Raw genomic sequence first — 15645 nt, 5'->3', positions numbered from 1 at the left:
TCACAATTTCAGGGTTCCAAATTCCATCCAGACACAGTACTCACCACACATGAAGGCCAGTATGTTCTACTGTGTTCTTGGGCAAAGAGGGTTTCCCATCACTGTAGCAGAGAGGGTAAGTTGAAACATAGCGCTGCATTTATTGTTACCTAACACTGAAAACTATGTATCTTAGGAACTTCCTCAGAGTTTGTAAACTTCTCACAGGCAGGCTCCATCTCCTTCCCACCCCACCTCCACACCTTCTGCTGTAACAACATATACAACATACTCAGCATGGTGTCTCGTCTAGGGAATTCAAAAATGTTTGGTAAATATATATCTGGTTGAACCCTTGAGCAACTTCACTGGGACAGGATTTCCATTGGTTCGTAGATGCTTTCTAGGATTACTCTTGATGTTAGGAAGTGAGGCAGAAGGGACCTAGAGTGCCTGGCTAACAGCCTTTGGTCAAGTTCAGTAAACACCTGTCATGTGCGCTTTGTATTTATTTGTTTAGGAACTCGTGGTTGTGGTTTGCTCTTTCCATGTGATGCGGTCTGTTTGGTAAGTCAAGGAGTGCAGTAGGGTGGGCCTGCCTCAAAGCAAAGTCATTGTAGACATCTCAAGTCCTGATAACTATTTGTCAGCACTTTGTGACCCAGGGAACCTCTTCTGTACCACTCATATTCTGATTTTGAAGATCTTGCTGCCTTTATTATTCTCAGTGATTATTTGTCAAGAATTTAGGAGCACATACTTCCTGCTTTAAAAGAGTCCCCTTTGTAATTTTTATAATGTCTTGCCCGAGATGTTTATGAGACACTCAGCAGCTGTTCCCATTCTATGAAAAATGAAGCGAGTAGGTTTGGCAGCTGTTCCAGTGTTGTTTGGGGATACGTGGGCCTGTACTGTTCTGTAGAGATGGAATGTATTAATCACTCCCCATTCAAAGGTTTCCATTTTGTTATGTGCTTTGGAGGGTGAAAAAACAGACAAATAGGAAGTTGTGCGCAGACCCAGAAAATGATTAAATTTTCTAATAATTATGCAAAACAACAAAAATAGTCATTTTGATATGCCTGCATTAAAAATTGTGCTGTGGATAAAATCTGCTTGTGGTTTAAATTTTAAGTTAGTGTGTGGTAAATTCTGGGAGAGGATGGGCAGAGTGGTGACAAGGTTGTAATGTTATGCTCAACTGTCTGTGGGACTCTGTGAAGGACCAGGTAAGTGAATAACTTTCTGAAGGACAGTCATTCTATTTCCCATCAGTTGGGTCAATGAGAGTCAGGTGCCACTTACAAATGCCTGATTTGGCATCTATTGGTTGAAAGTAAAAAAAAAAAAAAAAAAAAAGAAGAAGAAGAAAATTAAGACTCCTTAGTGTATTTAAACCAAAGAATTCATTGTTTCTTGCGACCTAAGAAGAAATGAAAGTTCACAGCAAAGCAACAAGGTTCTATGCATGAATTCCAGAGATACAATTCTGGAATTCAAGTTTTTAGTACATTTTTAGCACTGGATAAATATTGCTAATGAAATCTTTTGACAAACCTTATATATCACAGAAAGGATGCCATTTTGGTTGATGTTAGAGCCTAGAACCTTGACATTTCCTTTGCCTCGATTTCCCTTACCTCGATTTGTATTCCCCAAGGTGTTTATGGAAACCCTACAGGCCAGAGGGGAACTCTTGGAAATTGTTGATCAAAATAGCAACACTCCAAGGATTATGGAGTCTCTGACCAGTATCTTACATTCATTTTATCCTTGGCTCCAAAAGGATATGACCTCCAATTAATAGGTAATTGTTGAGATCAGCTTAAATAAAGTGAATGTGCTTTGGTAGGGGAAAACCTGTGCATCTTTTGATGGCATCTGCATTTCCCAAAATACTTTAATTACTTTTCATGATGTTCCCATGAGATAAGCAGTATTTTCATTTTTAAAATACTGTATTTTGATGTACTTTTGTAGAAGAGGAGGGAGAATAAAATAATGTGTCCCTTCTATTCTTCAGTCCGGACTGGTGACTTGTAATACTGTCTCATATATTTTCAAATTCTCTCACACATTTCAGTGAACAAATCATTGTACTTAAGATCTCTTCTATTTTCCCTTATTCTGTTTTCTCTGTCCATGACCATCGGGAACTGTCATAGTAAATTTCAGTATTTCTAATTTCTTTAAATGTTTTATTTTCTGTTTCATATTATACATCCATAAAATATCTTTTGTTTGATGTTTTTATAAATGACATTACACCAATTTATTTGTAAATCATGCTTTTTGATCTATCTTTTTGAAACTTGTACTGATACATATAGGTACAACTTGTTTTATCTGTTGTAAGGAAGGGAATTACCAGCTTACTCCAAATCATATAATAATTATAATATTTAGGTATTTTTCTTGGTTTTGTTATTGTTTTCAGTCAACACTGACCATTAATCAGCAGACTTGGCAAATGTGAAATCACATTGTTAAAAATTGGATTTAGTTCACATTGTGCATACATTCACACACACACACACACACACACACACACACACACACACACACACTCCTCAACAGTTGTTCTATGCCAAAACCTCTGTATAAGTTCCAAAGACTCCATGGACATTCCTAAGTTTATTATGGAAGCTTGCTGTTTGTTTTGGATATTTTTTTCTGAGAAATTTGAACGTTTATTCTTGCAGTCTCAAAGATGTATATAGCCTTTGATTTAAGAACCACTGACTTGAATGTTTTATAAAGTTCTTGCATTACTTTGGTTATTTATAGAATTAAAAACAATTTCAGTCAATAAGACAGAATTATTTTCAGGGTCTTTGCAGCTTAGGAAAATCATCTTTATTATTATTACTACTTTATCAAAGTAGGGAATGAACTATAGAATTGTGGATCAATCCATTAGTTTCATATGTCTTCAAGACTTTATAAACAAAGGCCTAACTTTGTGATCAGCATTTTCTAATAAATGTCACTGACTCATCATTAACTGAACTCAATACACCTAGAGTTTACTTCACACCTTCACTGGGAACCACTCATACTAGCACAAGGACACTGTCTTAGTCAATTTCTTCATCACTGAGGCAAAATATTCTACACCTGCAGAGGAGGAAAGGTTTATTTTGGCTAAGATAGCTGGCTTCACGGTAGGACTGCCGAGGGATATGGTAGAGAAAAACTGCTCAAGGCATGGTGGATAGGAAGTAAAAGGAGTCTGAGGGAGGAGTCAGGGAGGTGGCTGTGTCCCCAGTGATCTGCTTTTCCTACCAGATCCCACCTCGTAACAGCAAGTCTAGTATAATCCTTCATAACCCAATCACATCCCCAAAGCCCTGCCTATGGGCACTCACCCCCAAAAGACTCATGTGTAGCCCATTATGGAAAATGGATTTAGTGCATCTCTAAGAGTTGCCAAAGTTCTGACAGTTTCAGCATTGCTGAAAAGTCCATATCCCAGGTGTCCTTTGAGACGTAAGGCACATTCTTAGCTTTGAGCCTCTATAACATTCAAAAGAAGTTTAATATTGCCTACATAAGTAGTGGCACAGAGTAAATTTTCCATTCCAAAGGGAGAAGTAAAGGGATAAAAACCAATATGATCAAAGCAAGACCAACATCTAACAGGGCCACGTCCTATGTCCAGTGCCCAAGCTATGGTCAGGTGTGAATTTCAAATGACTTGGGTGGCTTTGCCCCTGAGGTGGTACTGGTGGTTTTAACTTTCATGGCTTTTATCTTGGGCTGGCTTTGCTCACTTCTTATGGCTGTCTGCAAATATTACACATTCCTGGCATCTTCAAATTCCTGGAGTCTCCACTGTACTTTGAGCTTCATTCTCCCAGGGTGACACCCTCCCCACTCAGGGGGGCACTTTCTGTCTTCCCGGGCTGTCTGAAATCTGAAGAGGAAAGGCTTCCTTCCCGGAAATGGAAGACTTCCTGACCGTGCAGTTAGTTCATTCTGCATGCCTGTAAAACCAATACCATATGGATAACAACAAGGTCTGCCACCAGCTTGAGCAGTAACCAGGCTCCTTTAAATCATAACTGCAGAGGTTTCTAATTGCTTGGATGGCTGAGCGCTATGAAGCAAATCCCAGGAACCAGTTCTTTGGGCAGACCTTGTCCAGCAGGGTGCCCCGAGGCTCTCTTAAAGCAAAGTCTTCCATTTTTCCAGGATAAGAGCATAATCCTGCTATTCCTTCATATGGCCTAAGGCCATTTTTCCCATTATCCTGATTCAAAGTATTTTTCTTCTTTTTGATGATAATCTTATCAGCAACCAAACTTTTCTCTGCTCCGTCTTTGCTGGCACTTTCTCTATGGTGAGACTTAAAACTTTTTAGGTAGACTTTTTGACCCTAATTTTCAATATAAACCTGCCTCAAAGCCTCCCAAAGCTATCCACACCATAGTCCCAACATTGGGTTTTCTTGAAATTCTCTCCATCCGATTTATTAGTTTACTGCCCTTAGTCTCAGTCTCCTGTTTGGTCTCACATCATGAGCAAAATGTGGGAAAAAATTTTGGAGAGAATAACACACATAGACTGGAGTCAAATTGCCAGTGAAGTCTTTGTGAAGTCTTTGTTGCCATGTGAAATCTCCTGAGCCGGCCCATCAGCTTTTGCATTTTAGCAGAATTCTTGTCTTCTAACCTCTGACCAGAGTCTCCCATCAATTTTGGCTTACAGCATTCTAGGGCTTCTCTAGCATGCATTTCCAGACTTTCCTACCTCCTCCTGAAAAACAGTTCCAAAGGCTTCTGAACCACGTAGTCAGACAGCATCACAGCAACAACCCCATTTCTCTGATGTCAAAATCTGTCTTAGTTGTTTTACTCATCTCTGAGACTCAATACCCAAGACCACTTTTAGGGAGGAGAGGTTTGGTTTTGGCTCACAGTTTGTAAATTTCTATCCCTAGCTCCAAGGCAGGAGTGGTGAGGTGGAAAGGCACAGCACACATGAGCTCTTCATGCTATGGTGGCAAGGAAACCGAAAGCAAAGCAGAAACAGACCCCACATTTTATCAGTAGGTTCGATGTAAGCACCATTATCCAATCACCTTCTGAAAGCCTGGTTTATGAGCACAGGAGGCTGTTGGGGGACATCTAGGTATAAAATACAAAGGCAGTAAGATGAAGCGTGCACTGCCTCACTTTCCCAATCTTTTCTACCTCAACCTCTGTCCAGGAGAGCTCAGATTATGAGACATAGAATATGTTGCTCTCATAATATTCTCTCTACTCTAGGAATCTTAAATGGGAAAATTAAGAATGGTAGAGATGAGAGTAAAGGCCAGCGTTTATTGAGTGTTGTCTGTGAGTCAGAGGCTGTGCTTAATGATACATTCATTTGCCTGTTTGTTCATTCTTTTCAAGTAGCTATTGAATATGCACCTGTGCCAAGTAAGCTTCTAGCTGCTAGGGAGAACTCATGCTCATGCACATGCTTGGTGCAGACACTTTCCTTGATGTCATGGAGCTAAGAGTAGAGAGAATACGTGTATGATCCACAAAGTGATATGAACTCACAGTTGTGACCAGAACTACTAAGTACAGGTGTATGATTTGTAAAACATGGATTAAAGGAATTCAACCTGGCTAGGAAGGAAAAAGAATTGGTTTTGTGTTGACATATGAAGGATCGATAGGAATTAGTGGGGTACAAAGGACAAATGTAAACATGAGCATCGTGAGTGAGCGTCTGATGATAACAGGAATGTAGGAATTATAAAAATCTAAATAGTTATCTTGTTTAATATTGATGACAGTACTGGGTTTCAGGCATTATCCTCTTCATTTTATAGTCCCTCTTATACTCCTTTCTTCTCACTGAATTGAAGTTCAGCGAGTATCAGTCACTTACCTAAGGTCGTACTGTCTGGAAGTAGCAGGACCAAGAGAACAGCAGTGTGTCTGGCCTCGAGGGGTATACCCTTCGGACATACACTTCTGTCCCTCCTTAATGAGTACCTGACCCAGGTGACCTCAAAGGAGATTTATAACAGCAGGAATCATGTAATATCAGTGTTTACTTTGGATTACAAAAGAGAAAAACCTTATAGATTTAAAGACAATGTATGACAAGTCTTGTTGGATATGGATACCCCTGCCTAAATACTTGTAAATCTTATTATATCATATTACCCATAACCATACCAACATACAACTCTAAGAACAGATTATTTAAAAATAACCATAAATCTTAGCAGTATCGCCAGCAGATATAAAAAATAATTACAAAGTATTTCAGTTTTTCTCAGTTGATCTTTTTCCTATGTCTGTCTGCTTTTCCACAAACAGTTCAAAATAACATAAAACTAAGTACTATTAACTGCAATTAATTGTTTCTTTTACATTGCTTACTCTGGCTCTTTCCTCAGTCTTTCCATTTTTTTATATTAGTTGAAACATTTTTGTGGAATTTCCTTTTTTTATTGTTGTACATTCTCTCATTCATGTTTTCGGGAATGAAACATTAAATTCACAAATGCTTTTATCAAGAATCTTCATAAGTGGAATTGAATACATTGATCAGAGATATATGATAAATAAGAACCAAGATAGATATATTATGAAATGGTACAAATTTTCAATGATGAATGTCACTATATTGTATCCATAAAATGTACCAATAAAATTAATTCTGAAAACAGATATACAACAGCCACTCTTATTATTATTTGAATTAGATCGGAAAACGATTGATTGGAAAGTTCTATTCATCTTTTATCAAATCCTATGGTTTGCATGGGAAAAAGAAAAGCATGAATACTTGATTCTTTTCCTTTGCCTACCCATTTTAAAACTGATAAACTTAGTTTTATCTCATTGTCTAATGCTGAAAAATTCATTTTTCTCAGCCATTTATTTGGTTTCATTATGAACTAATAAATTTACACCCTTGAAGTTTTTTTAGTCCCTTGAAGTTGTGATTTTTATTGAATAATGTCCTGTACGCTCCTAGTTAATTAAGCCTTTTCAAATTGCATGCTGAATATTTTTAACATGATATCAGTAGTAATCTATAATTTGTTTCATTTTTAACGTGGCAAGATTTTTAGGGTCTTCTTATGCATTTTCTATCCTAAACTTGACTTCTTTTAGTTAGAAAATTATATTTAAAGGCCAAAATTGAGACTTTGTGGATGTTTATTACTATTAGCTAACATTATTTTGATTTTTTTTCCAGTAGGCCCAGCTTAGAAGCCAAAATGTAAAAATAACAGCAAAAGAAAACATATACCTTGAATATCATTAGGATTGTACTGCTTTTCCTTTTTTAATAGTATCCTCATCCTTTATTTCTCATAGGCTGCAATTCTTGATGGCTTATAATGTTCTTTTCATTTATCTTGTTATTTATAATTATATCAGAAGTGCATTGCTAATAGTGTTTCATTAGCAATATGATAACTAAAAACTGCTGGGAGATTTTTGTGATTTCCTTTGTCCTTAAGATACAGTATCAGAAAATCATCTACAGTACCACCAAATTACTGTGCTTCACAACACCTTGAAACAATTACTCTCTGTGTGGCAATGCCTCTGGTTTGATACTCAAATTCACTTTCCCAATTTGTCCTTGATTTTGTTTAAAAAAAAACCTGTAGTCTTCATAAGTTCACGACATCTACATGGCATCAAAGAGGCAGAGAAGAAGCGAGGAAGAGGTGGCATCCTTCTCCGGTTAGATGAAGTTCGTCTGAGGGCAGTGAATACAGCACGGCAGCAGATCCAGGGGATGGAAGGCCCTTGGCCAAGAGCTTCCTTTTTCCTTTCGGAGCAAGGATAATCTATAGCCGGTGATATGAGATGCGATTTTCCTGCAAGGCAAGGTATTGCTTGCATTGACCAGGAGTTTTTTGATTGCTCTAAGTAAAAGGTGAATTTTTAGGTTATGAAAAAGAAAAAGAAACCAAATACAGAAAGAAAAAAGGTCAGAACACCATGAAAAAAGTTGATCATTGTTTTCCCCTTTGTGCTATTTTTGAACTTAGGTCGTACGATTTTTATAAAGTTTCTTAAAAATCCTTTCAGTCACTCTCCACCCAATTGTAGTCTTCCTCTTTCCCTGTAATTAGCTTTTTGAATGCCACTGTAAAACAAGAACAGTAGAAGTTCTGAGTTAAACTTTTTGCAAACTCTGGCTTAAGAGTTACCATCTCTTGGGGGGGGGATTTAGTTCAGGGGCAGCGCGCCTGCCTCACAAGAACAAGGTGTCCTGAGTTTGATCCCTGGTACCACAAGAGGAAGAAAAATTGTTACATCCAGGAAATGTACACCCGATGCTTCAATTTCATTGTACAAAAAATGGAGATAATAAAACACTGAGGAGCCAATGACATGATGTGTGGAAGTGCTTAGTGCAAGGCCTGTTGTGTAATGAAAGTCTAGCTGATGTTGACTTTTGCTACAGATGTTGTTTCTGCCTGTGTGTTGAAAGGGTTAAAGTTGGTGTAAATCACTTTTTTGGTCATTGGTCTCATTGCTTTGTCATAGTCTTCCTGGAAATTTTGCACCATGTAGATTTCTTTTTTTTCTTTCATTTCTTCTAGCCAACCCTAGCTAAAGATAACTCTCTAAACTTAGGTGTTCAAAGAGCAGGGCGAGGGGTGTTGGAGCTATTCTTCAATATGAGCTAGCAAAGTTCTCTATTCTCAGTTCTCAGCACAGGGCCGGGAATCGGTTCCTTTTTCCTGCTCCCAGTTAGAGCCATGTGAATTTGAGGTGAGTGAGACTGTAGTATGGAAAACCATAGTGAACTTGGACCCAGTGCCTCAGATCTGGGGAATATCCACTTAGAGTCATGGATGATACTGTAAAATTGACTTCCGCTCTCTGTACCCGGTATTACATGTAAGATCAAGTCATTCAAAAGATCCAGAGTTCCTTCTAGTTTGCAAAGTCTGTATTTCTAAATGTAGTTAACCTCCCTGCTTGGTATATTTTGTGTACCTGCCACTAAGACTTGCATGATCTCCATTTCTCTCACCCAATGAAATGATTTCCTTCCTTCTTGAAATGTCATAGTTTATGGAAATCATGGGTCTTCCTTTTCTCTTCCTGGCTGCCAAAAGACTGGAATTAATTTTTAAAGAAAATATTGCAGGCTTTCACTAGTATGAGTTTTCTAATACTGTAATACCTATCTCCATGTCCTAGTTATATAGATTTTATGCTTTTGTATTGCTTTAAGTGTAAGGAACATTTTTGCTTTAAGCTACCGTAATCTTATTACTGTTGTTACTGTGAGATCCTTTACAAGTTATACATTTTATTTGTTTCGATTATTTCATAATAATTTGCAGGGAAGTACCTCCTCCCCTTCCGCTCCCTATTATGAGGAAAAAGGAAGAAATAGACAAAATAATTTAAGAGATAGTATATTTGGGTATATATATACTTTTAGTCATTAGTATCAAAAGAGTTAAACATAATTCTAAGGGGGCAATAATTATTTAATAATTATCTGATTATGAGATTAAAAGATCTAAACCATTTGGTGCTGTCCATAGATTCTGGTTATTTGTTTGTTTTTGTATAAAAAACTACATAGTTCATGCTGACCTTGAAGTCACTGTGTAGCCCAGGCTGACCTCAAACTCACTGCAGTCCTCCTGCCTCAGCTTCCTGAGTGCTGGGATTACAGGCAGGAGCCATCAAGCCCGGCTCTCAATTCTGGTGTTGTCATTGTAGTCCTCTGAGTGGCCCTTAGCATGTTCCACTCTTTGGATTAAAAAGAACATCATATTTTACAGGATTTTGGTAACAGGAATGTAACAGAACAGTGTGAGCCTCACTTTGGATAAAATATAATAGTACAGGAAGGTGATCTTACAGTGCTCTTTGCTCTGCTTAATTCTACTTCATCCATTCTGTTAGTGATTTGGTGAAACATACTAAACGCACTGCATTTTCACATAGCACGGAAGAAATAGCTAAGACTAAGGCCCTAGAGTAGTGTAGACCTGGCTTACAATCCCTAGCTCTCTAGCCATATAATTTTTTTTTACAGGCAGATTGAGAGCTAAAGTTTGAAGCTATTTGAAGGTAGATTTCATTTATGATGAGATCCTTTGTAGCAAAAGCAGTCTGTGTTCTTTTTTTTAACAAAGACTTTTTTAATATCAAAGTACACTTCCAAAGGTCCAAACTAGACTCGAGGTCATGGCTGAAGTTAGGGAAAGGGGGAGCCGGGTTCACGGGACAGCAGGCACTAGGTCTAGTCACATGTGCTCACAGCGGAGGACAGGAGGTGGCACCGGCCTCCACAGAGGCTGGTCTTCTTCATGATGCGCAGGAACTCCTGCTCGCTGACCTGTCTCCATCTCGATCAGCTGCATCAATCATTTTCTGCAGCTCCTCATCAGTCAGGCTCTCGCCCAGCTCCTTGGCCACACGCTTCGGATTTTTGAACGGTATTTTCCCTGTTTCATCATCATTGAAGAGCTGGAAAGCTTTCAGGATTTCTTCCTCGGTGTCTTTCTCCGACATTTTCTGAGTGATCACTGTCAAAAAGTCGCTGAAGTTCATTTTGCCTGTCCCATCCTCATCGATTTCACTTATCATTTTCTTGATTTCTTCTTTCTTGGGCTCAAAGCCCAGGGCTCTCATTGCCACCTTTAGTTCCTTCACATCGATGGTCCTGGTCCCATCTGCATCAAAGAGATCAAAAGCTTCCTGGATTTCCTGTTTCTGCTCTTCAGTAAGCTCTGGCTTAGGACTCATCCTTTCCGTCTGGGCACTCAACGCCATGTTTGCCTTCTTAAAATTGGAGGCCATTGTCGACAGACTGCACGGCCGTTGTTACGGCAACCAGCAGTCTGTGTTCTTGAAACGAATTCTATCTAGAGCCAAAGAGCAAATTGTGATGGTCCAAAGCTTTGTGTATTAAAAACCTGACTGCTGAACTCTAGTTTGAGTATTATTTGCCCTCGTGACGATGGCAGTGAGAACAATGATCCTATCCCACCCCGGGCTCCTTGGCTGCTGTGTGGGGACAGTGTTGCCATGTGGTACGCCACTTTGGGAGTGTTTGAGAAAAAGGGTGGTGCTGATGTCCAGTAAAGAGGGAGACATAAGAGCATGCAGGAGAGGTGTTGGGCAGTCACCTCCTTTGAATCAAGAATACAGAACATGGGGTTACTTAGTCAAAGGGCACCAGGGGAGCACTGAGAACATACTACAGTTGCTAGGCACTTACAAGCAGTACACATTTTATTAATTTCCACATAGCATAAGCGTAAAAACTCCTCAAGAAAAAAAACTGACTTCAGGGCAATAAAAACAGTCACAGAAAACATTGGTATTAGATTGTATTTGTCCTCAGTGCGGGCTTGGCCATTTACCGTGGCAGAGACTCAGTCGTACCATCTATGAAGTGGGAATAGTATTAGACACCCCCTCTTGGGTTACTTACGGGAATCAACATGAGATAATAGATGCAAAGAACAATGCTGACACACCATGTTTAATGATTCCTAGTTACAGTAGTTGTCCTTGTTAATATTAGTAGTTAAGTCTATCACGAAAGTTGCACCTTTCCAGCCAGTGAAGATAACTGTTACTGAGCATTTTCAGAAAACAAGGAACAGAGATGTAGGAGAGGATCTGAACCTGAGAACTTGTGATCCTATGGTTCTGGAAATGCCTCTCTGGGCTGGTCCTGTCGTTACCATGGTGCATTCTCACAGTTCCTCACTCCTCTCCTGCCCTCTTTTTCCATCCCACAGTCCCATCCTTTGCTCTGTGCAGATGTATCAAGGGCCAGATTGAGCCATCGGGAGATGGACCTATCTACAATTATTCCACCAGTAATGTGCCTAACCTTGCATAAACTCCTTTATTCTGTGCATCCATGGCTGATCCTAGGGGCTTTGGTTAAAATCTCTTTAACACCGTGGTCTCTGACTCTTCTATAGCAATTCCTGAATATGTAGTAGATGGATGGAGGATTAAAGAAATAATCAAAAGATACAATTCCATATGGAGGACCATCTTGTTAATCGTTTTATTTAACATGTCATTCCACGTCTGAATATTTCATTTACTGTCTCTGCCAGCTGCCTATTTAGCCTCTTCTTGCCTGCTTCCAGCCCCTGGGGATTCATCACCTCTTTAGTGCTCGTATTTTGCTTGAAACAAGTTTCCTAGCAAAGATTTGCAAACTTTTAACTTGTGATGAGTTACTCTTATTGGCCCTTCTAGTTGTAATTGTATTTTAGCAGGTAAGTTCTGGAAACTTTCTCTTTAAAGCAAAGGAATTCTATTTTGAGGGCAGAATTTCAGGTCCAAGTCCTGCAGAGAAAAACATGCTGCTTTCACACATTTGGTTTAGTTGTGCAGGGATACAGGATAACAGGTGTTCGCAGGATTTCCATGTTCCTTATGAATTAGATTTTGCACACCAGTAGGTATGGGGGAGATGTACTACAAACTATGTTGTGACTGAATATGTAGTCATGGTTCTTGCATATAAAAAAGGTTTTGCAAAAAATACATTTCTTTTAGTTGTAAGGGAGGCCATAGAAATGAATTATGCTTTTAAAGCTTAACAGCTCTTTTAAGTTAAACTTACACAACCATGAGAGTCAATTTATTTGAATCAAACATTTAAAAGGATATTATTCTAAGTTGCAATTAAGACTGAAATGTCATCATTTGATTTCTCCCTGGAAAGCATTTGTTTGCCATCCTAGGACTGAGCTGTTAAATTGGCCACATCTGGAGAGAAACTAAAGACAATGCTCTATCAAACCTCATTTTCAGCAGACACATCTGCTTCTTGGGGAAAATAAAAAAGACAGCCGAAGAGAAATGAAAGAAGCACAACAGATATATGGGGGAAGAGCGTTAGCTGGTCACCATGGAGAGCTGTTGGATTAATTTGCATCCCACTTACCATTGTGTTCCTGATGTGCATTATGTGATGGTTCATCGTATAGTATGCTGGCGTAGTGACAGGGTAGAGAGTTCTAGAGAGAGAGAAATGCCATCAGGCCAAAGCTTGGGTATTTTTCTGAACATGGGATGAGGCTGTCCTAAGCCTGTTCCTCTGACAGCTGTCACTGCCATTTATAGGGGGATAAGGTGCATGTAGTCTTTATTTTATTCACTAAGTTTATTGGTACATTTTAGGTATACAATACGATGACATTCATCATTGGGAATTTGCACCTCTATGTGATATATCTTCTTAATTTTTTCCGCATTCCTCTGCCCTTCCTTCAACCCCTCCACCCTTCCCTGTTTACAAAGACTTTGTTTCCATTGTTTCCCTTTCTCGTATGTATTCCTGTCCCTTCCTTCCTTGTCCCTACCCCTCCCCTTCCCCTTTGGGCCTTTTCTTCCTGTTTCACATTATCTCTTACACATTTTCATCCTCATTTACACTTCTAGTTTCTCACAAGGGACATATTACTCAGCGTAGGCCAATTAGATTTTCTTACGTATTAGGCATTAGGATTGAGGTATAACTCAGCCTGTTTCCGTTTGCTTAAATAGAAGAAATTTAAATGTGGGAGACTTGGGGAAGCTGTGTTTGGCTAAAAGATCAGGAATAAAAAGTAGGTTAAGCATGGAGCAAGAGCGCTGCCGCCATGGCCCGGTGTGGTTTTCCAGACCCTGGTTTGACACCTTTGCCTCTTCTTGGCATCAGTGAGATGGCCGTATCTACATTTTTCTCATTTTGTTGCAGTATTTAAAGTTAGTTTCTATCAACTAGAAGCAAGAGTTGAACGACTTAAAAAGATTTAAAAAACTGACACTATTATCTTGCTGTTTCAGCTGTTAATGATAAAGTTTTCCAGAAAGTTCAGGTAAGGACATCTTTTTTCAGAACTTCTGTACTGGATGGTAAGGAAAGCACAAAGAGACTTTGTTACAGTGTTGCTGTGCTCTTCTTCATTCATCACTGCCTTCTGCATCAACCTCTTTCCTGCCAGGCTTCTCGAGAGAAAGCAAAACTCAGTGAGGCTACATAGCCAAGTCCCTTTAATATGAAAACACCCCTGGAAGATGCCTGCATTTCCTGGGATCTCCCTTTGGTCTTGACTTTTGGTTTCTCTTCATAAGTGGCCGCCGACACTTCTTTTAACACGGTAGCAGCACTTTTCTGTCTTAATTGGATGGCAACTCGTCCTGAGTCTAGGAAGGTTGAATTATGTTCATTACTTGTTATTAGTGAAATTAATTATTCATTGATTAATTTTCTCTCCCTTCCTGGAATTAGAAAAGAGATAAGAATGAGATACCGTGTGTTAACAAAGCCTGAGAAGATTCCATTTATCATCAAGTTGCCTAGAAATACCACAAAGGTACAGAAATACTGAAATAAACCAATGGATTAGGGTCAACATGTAGATTTCCTAGAGACAACTCACCCTCGCTTCATCACAGGCTGTTCTTTTCATTTGTCACATTTCCTACTTTGCCAGCCTTAGCTTGAGCTACGACCTGCACCTTAGTAACTTTCCATCAGTGGGACAGGATACCCGATACCCACAACATATAGGGAAATAGGTTTATTTCGGCTGTGGGTCTCAATCCAGCCTTGGCAGTCACCAAGGCAGAAGAACCAGGATGGAAGAGGGGTATGGTGATAGGCCTGGGGTCAAGAAGGCTGCTCATCCCATGGTAGTCAGGAAGCAGAGAGAGCAGGGAGGACCAGAGAACAAGAACACATCCTCTACAGCAGGCTCTCAGTGACCCACCTTTCTGTCCAGGCCCCACCCGCTGCAGCACATTCCGCTATGAACTCAGGAGTGGATGAACCCACAGTAAGGACAGTGACCCATGATCCGATCACCTTCCAGACACATGAAAGTTTGGGAAGACATTGTAGATCTAAATCGTAAGAGTCACATTTCTGTTATTGAAATTTTTTGTGGAAGGTGTTCACTGAACCCCTGACCCACCCACCTACAAACATACCTGTGACTATTCTTCCCTACTTGCTTTCAGATTACAATTTTGATCATTATTCCTGGAATAATGTAAAGTTGACTATGAATTTTTGGAAAATAGAATCTAGGATGGTACATTTTATCATCTCTGTAGTTAGAAAGTTGGTCTATGAAGATGGCTTGAATTCAGAAATGTTTCCAGCGCTCCATAAGCAGTAGACAAACATGGGAACAAGGCTTCAGGTTTCTGGCTCTCCCTGTGAGGATCTTAGAAGTCTGCCCTTCATTTTACAGCAGGGAAAAAGATACATTGAAAAATATGTAACTCTTCTGAGCTCTGTCAGGGAAGTGAGGTCAGCAGGACAAACAGCTACCCTGATAAAAGGCAAAAATGGAGAATCACAAATGATCATTGCACAGAGCTCTCTGGGAGTCAGCACCGTGCAGGAAAACCTCCACTCTAACTGGGAACTCCTGTGTGAACAAGTTTCAAGTCTCACTGAATAACTCCGGGGTGCTCAGTCACATGGGTGGGCAAGTTCTTGTGAGTTTTCCTGTCCGGAGTTTCTAGCAAGTCTTGAGGATAAATGCGAAAGAAAAATTCCTCTAGTTTCAGAGGAGCAGAGTCTGAGGAGTGTAACCATTTAGAAAAATATCAGAGCATCTTAGAGAGAGAGAGAGAGAGAGAGAGAGAGAGAGAGTGTGTGTGTGTGTGTGTGTGTGTGTGTGTGTATTTCTGT

General features: G+C 39.6%; 1 protein-coding gene and 1 long non-coding RNA gene across 4 annotated transcripts in view; one reads left to right on the top strand and one right to left on the bottom strand.

The window, feature by feature from the left end:
- Positions 1 to 15645, top strand: part of LOC104873147 — a 241450-nt gene that overhangs the window by 80638 nt on the left and 145167 nt on the right. The window contains exon 1 of one of the 3 annotated variants that reach the window (XR_004516370.1): positions 47 to 115. The exons of 1 other annotated variant lie outside the window; for it this stretch is intronic. This is a non-coding gene — a long non-coding RNA (uncharacterized LOC104873147). Of the gene's footprint in view, positions 1 to 46; positions 116 to 15645 lie in introns of those variants that run through there. One more of the 3 variants, XR_004516366.1, reaches the window with a different exon arrangement.
- Positions 10215 to 10784, bottom strand: LOC104873148 (centrin-2-like). The gene has a single exon (XM_033761582.1). The coding sequence runs from the start codon at positions 10782 to 10784 to the stop codon at positions 10290 to 10292; it is 495 nt and encodes a 164-aa protein (XP_033617473.1). The 3' UTR covers positions 10215 to 10289.

Source organism: Fukomys damarensis, unplaced genomic scaffold (assembly GCF_012274545.1).
Source record: "Fukomys damarensis isolate Sample0158 unplaced genomic scaffold, DMR_v1.0_HiC HiC_scaffold_9, whole genome shotgun sequence".
NCBI lineage: Eukaryota > Metazoa > Chordata > Mammalia > Rodentia > Bathyergidae > Fukomys > Fukomys damarensis.
The sequence above is the reverse complement of the archived record's forward strand: the minus strand, read 5'-3'. Positions and strand labels throughout refer to the sequence as shown.

Coding starts and splice junctions, on each gene's coding strand:
- LOC104873148 (XM_033761582.1), bottom strand. CDS start 10,784: ATGGCCTCCAATTTTAAGAAGGCAAACATGGCGTTGAGTGCCCAGACG.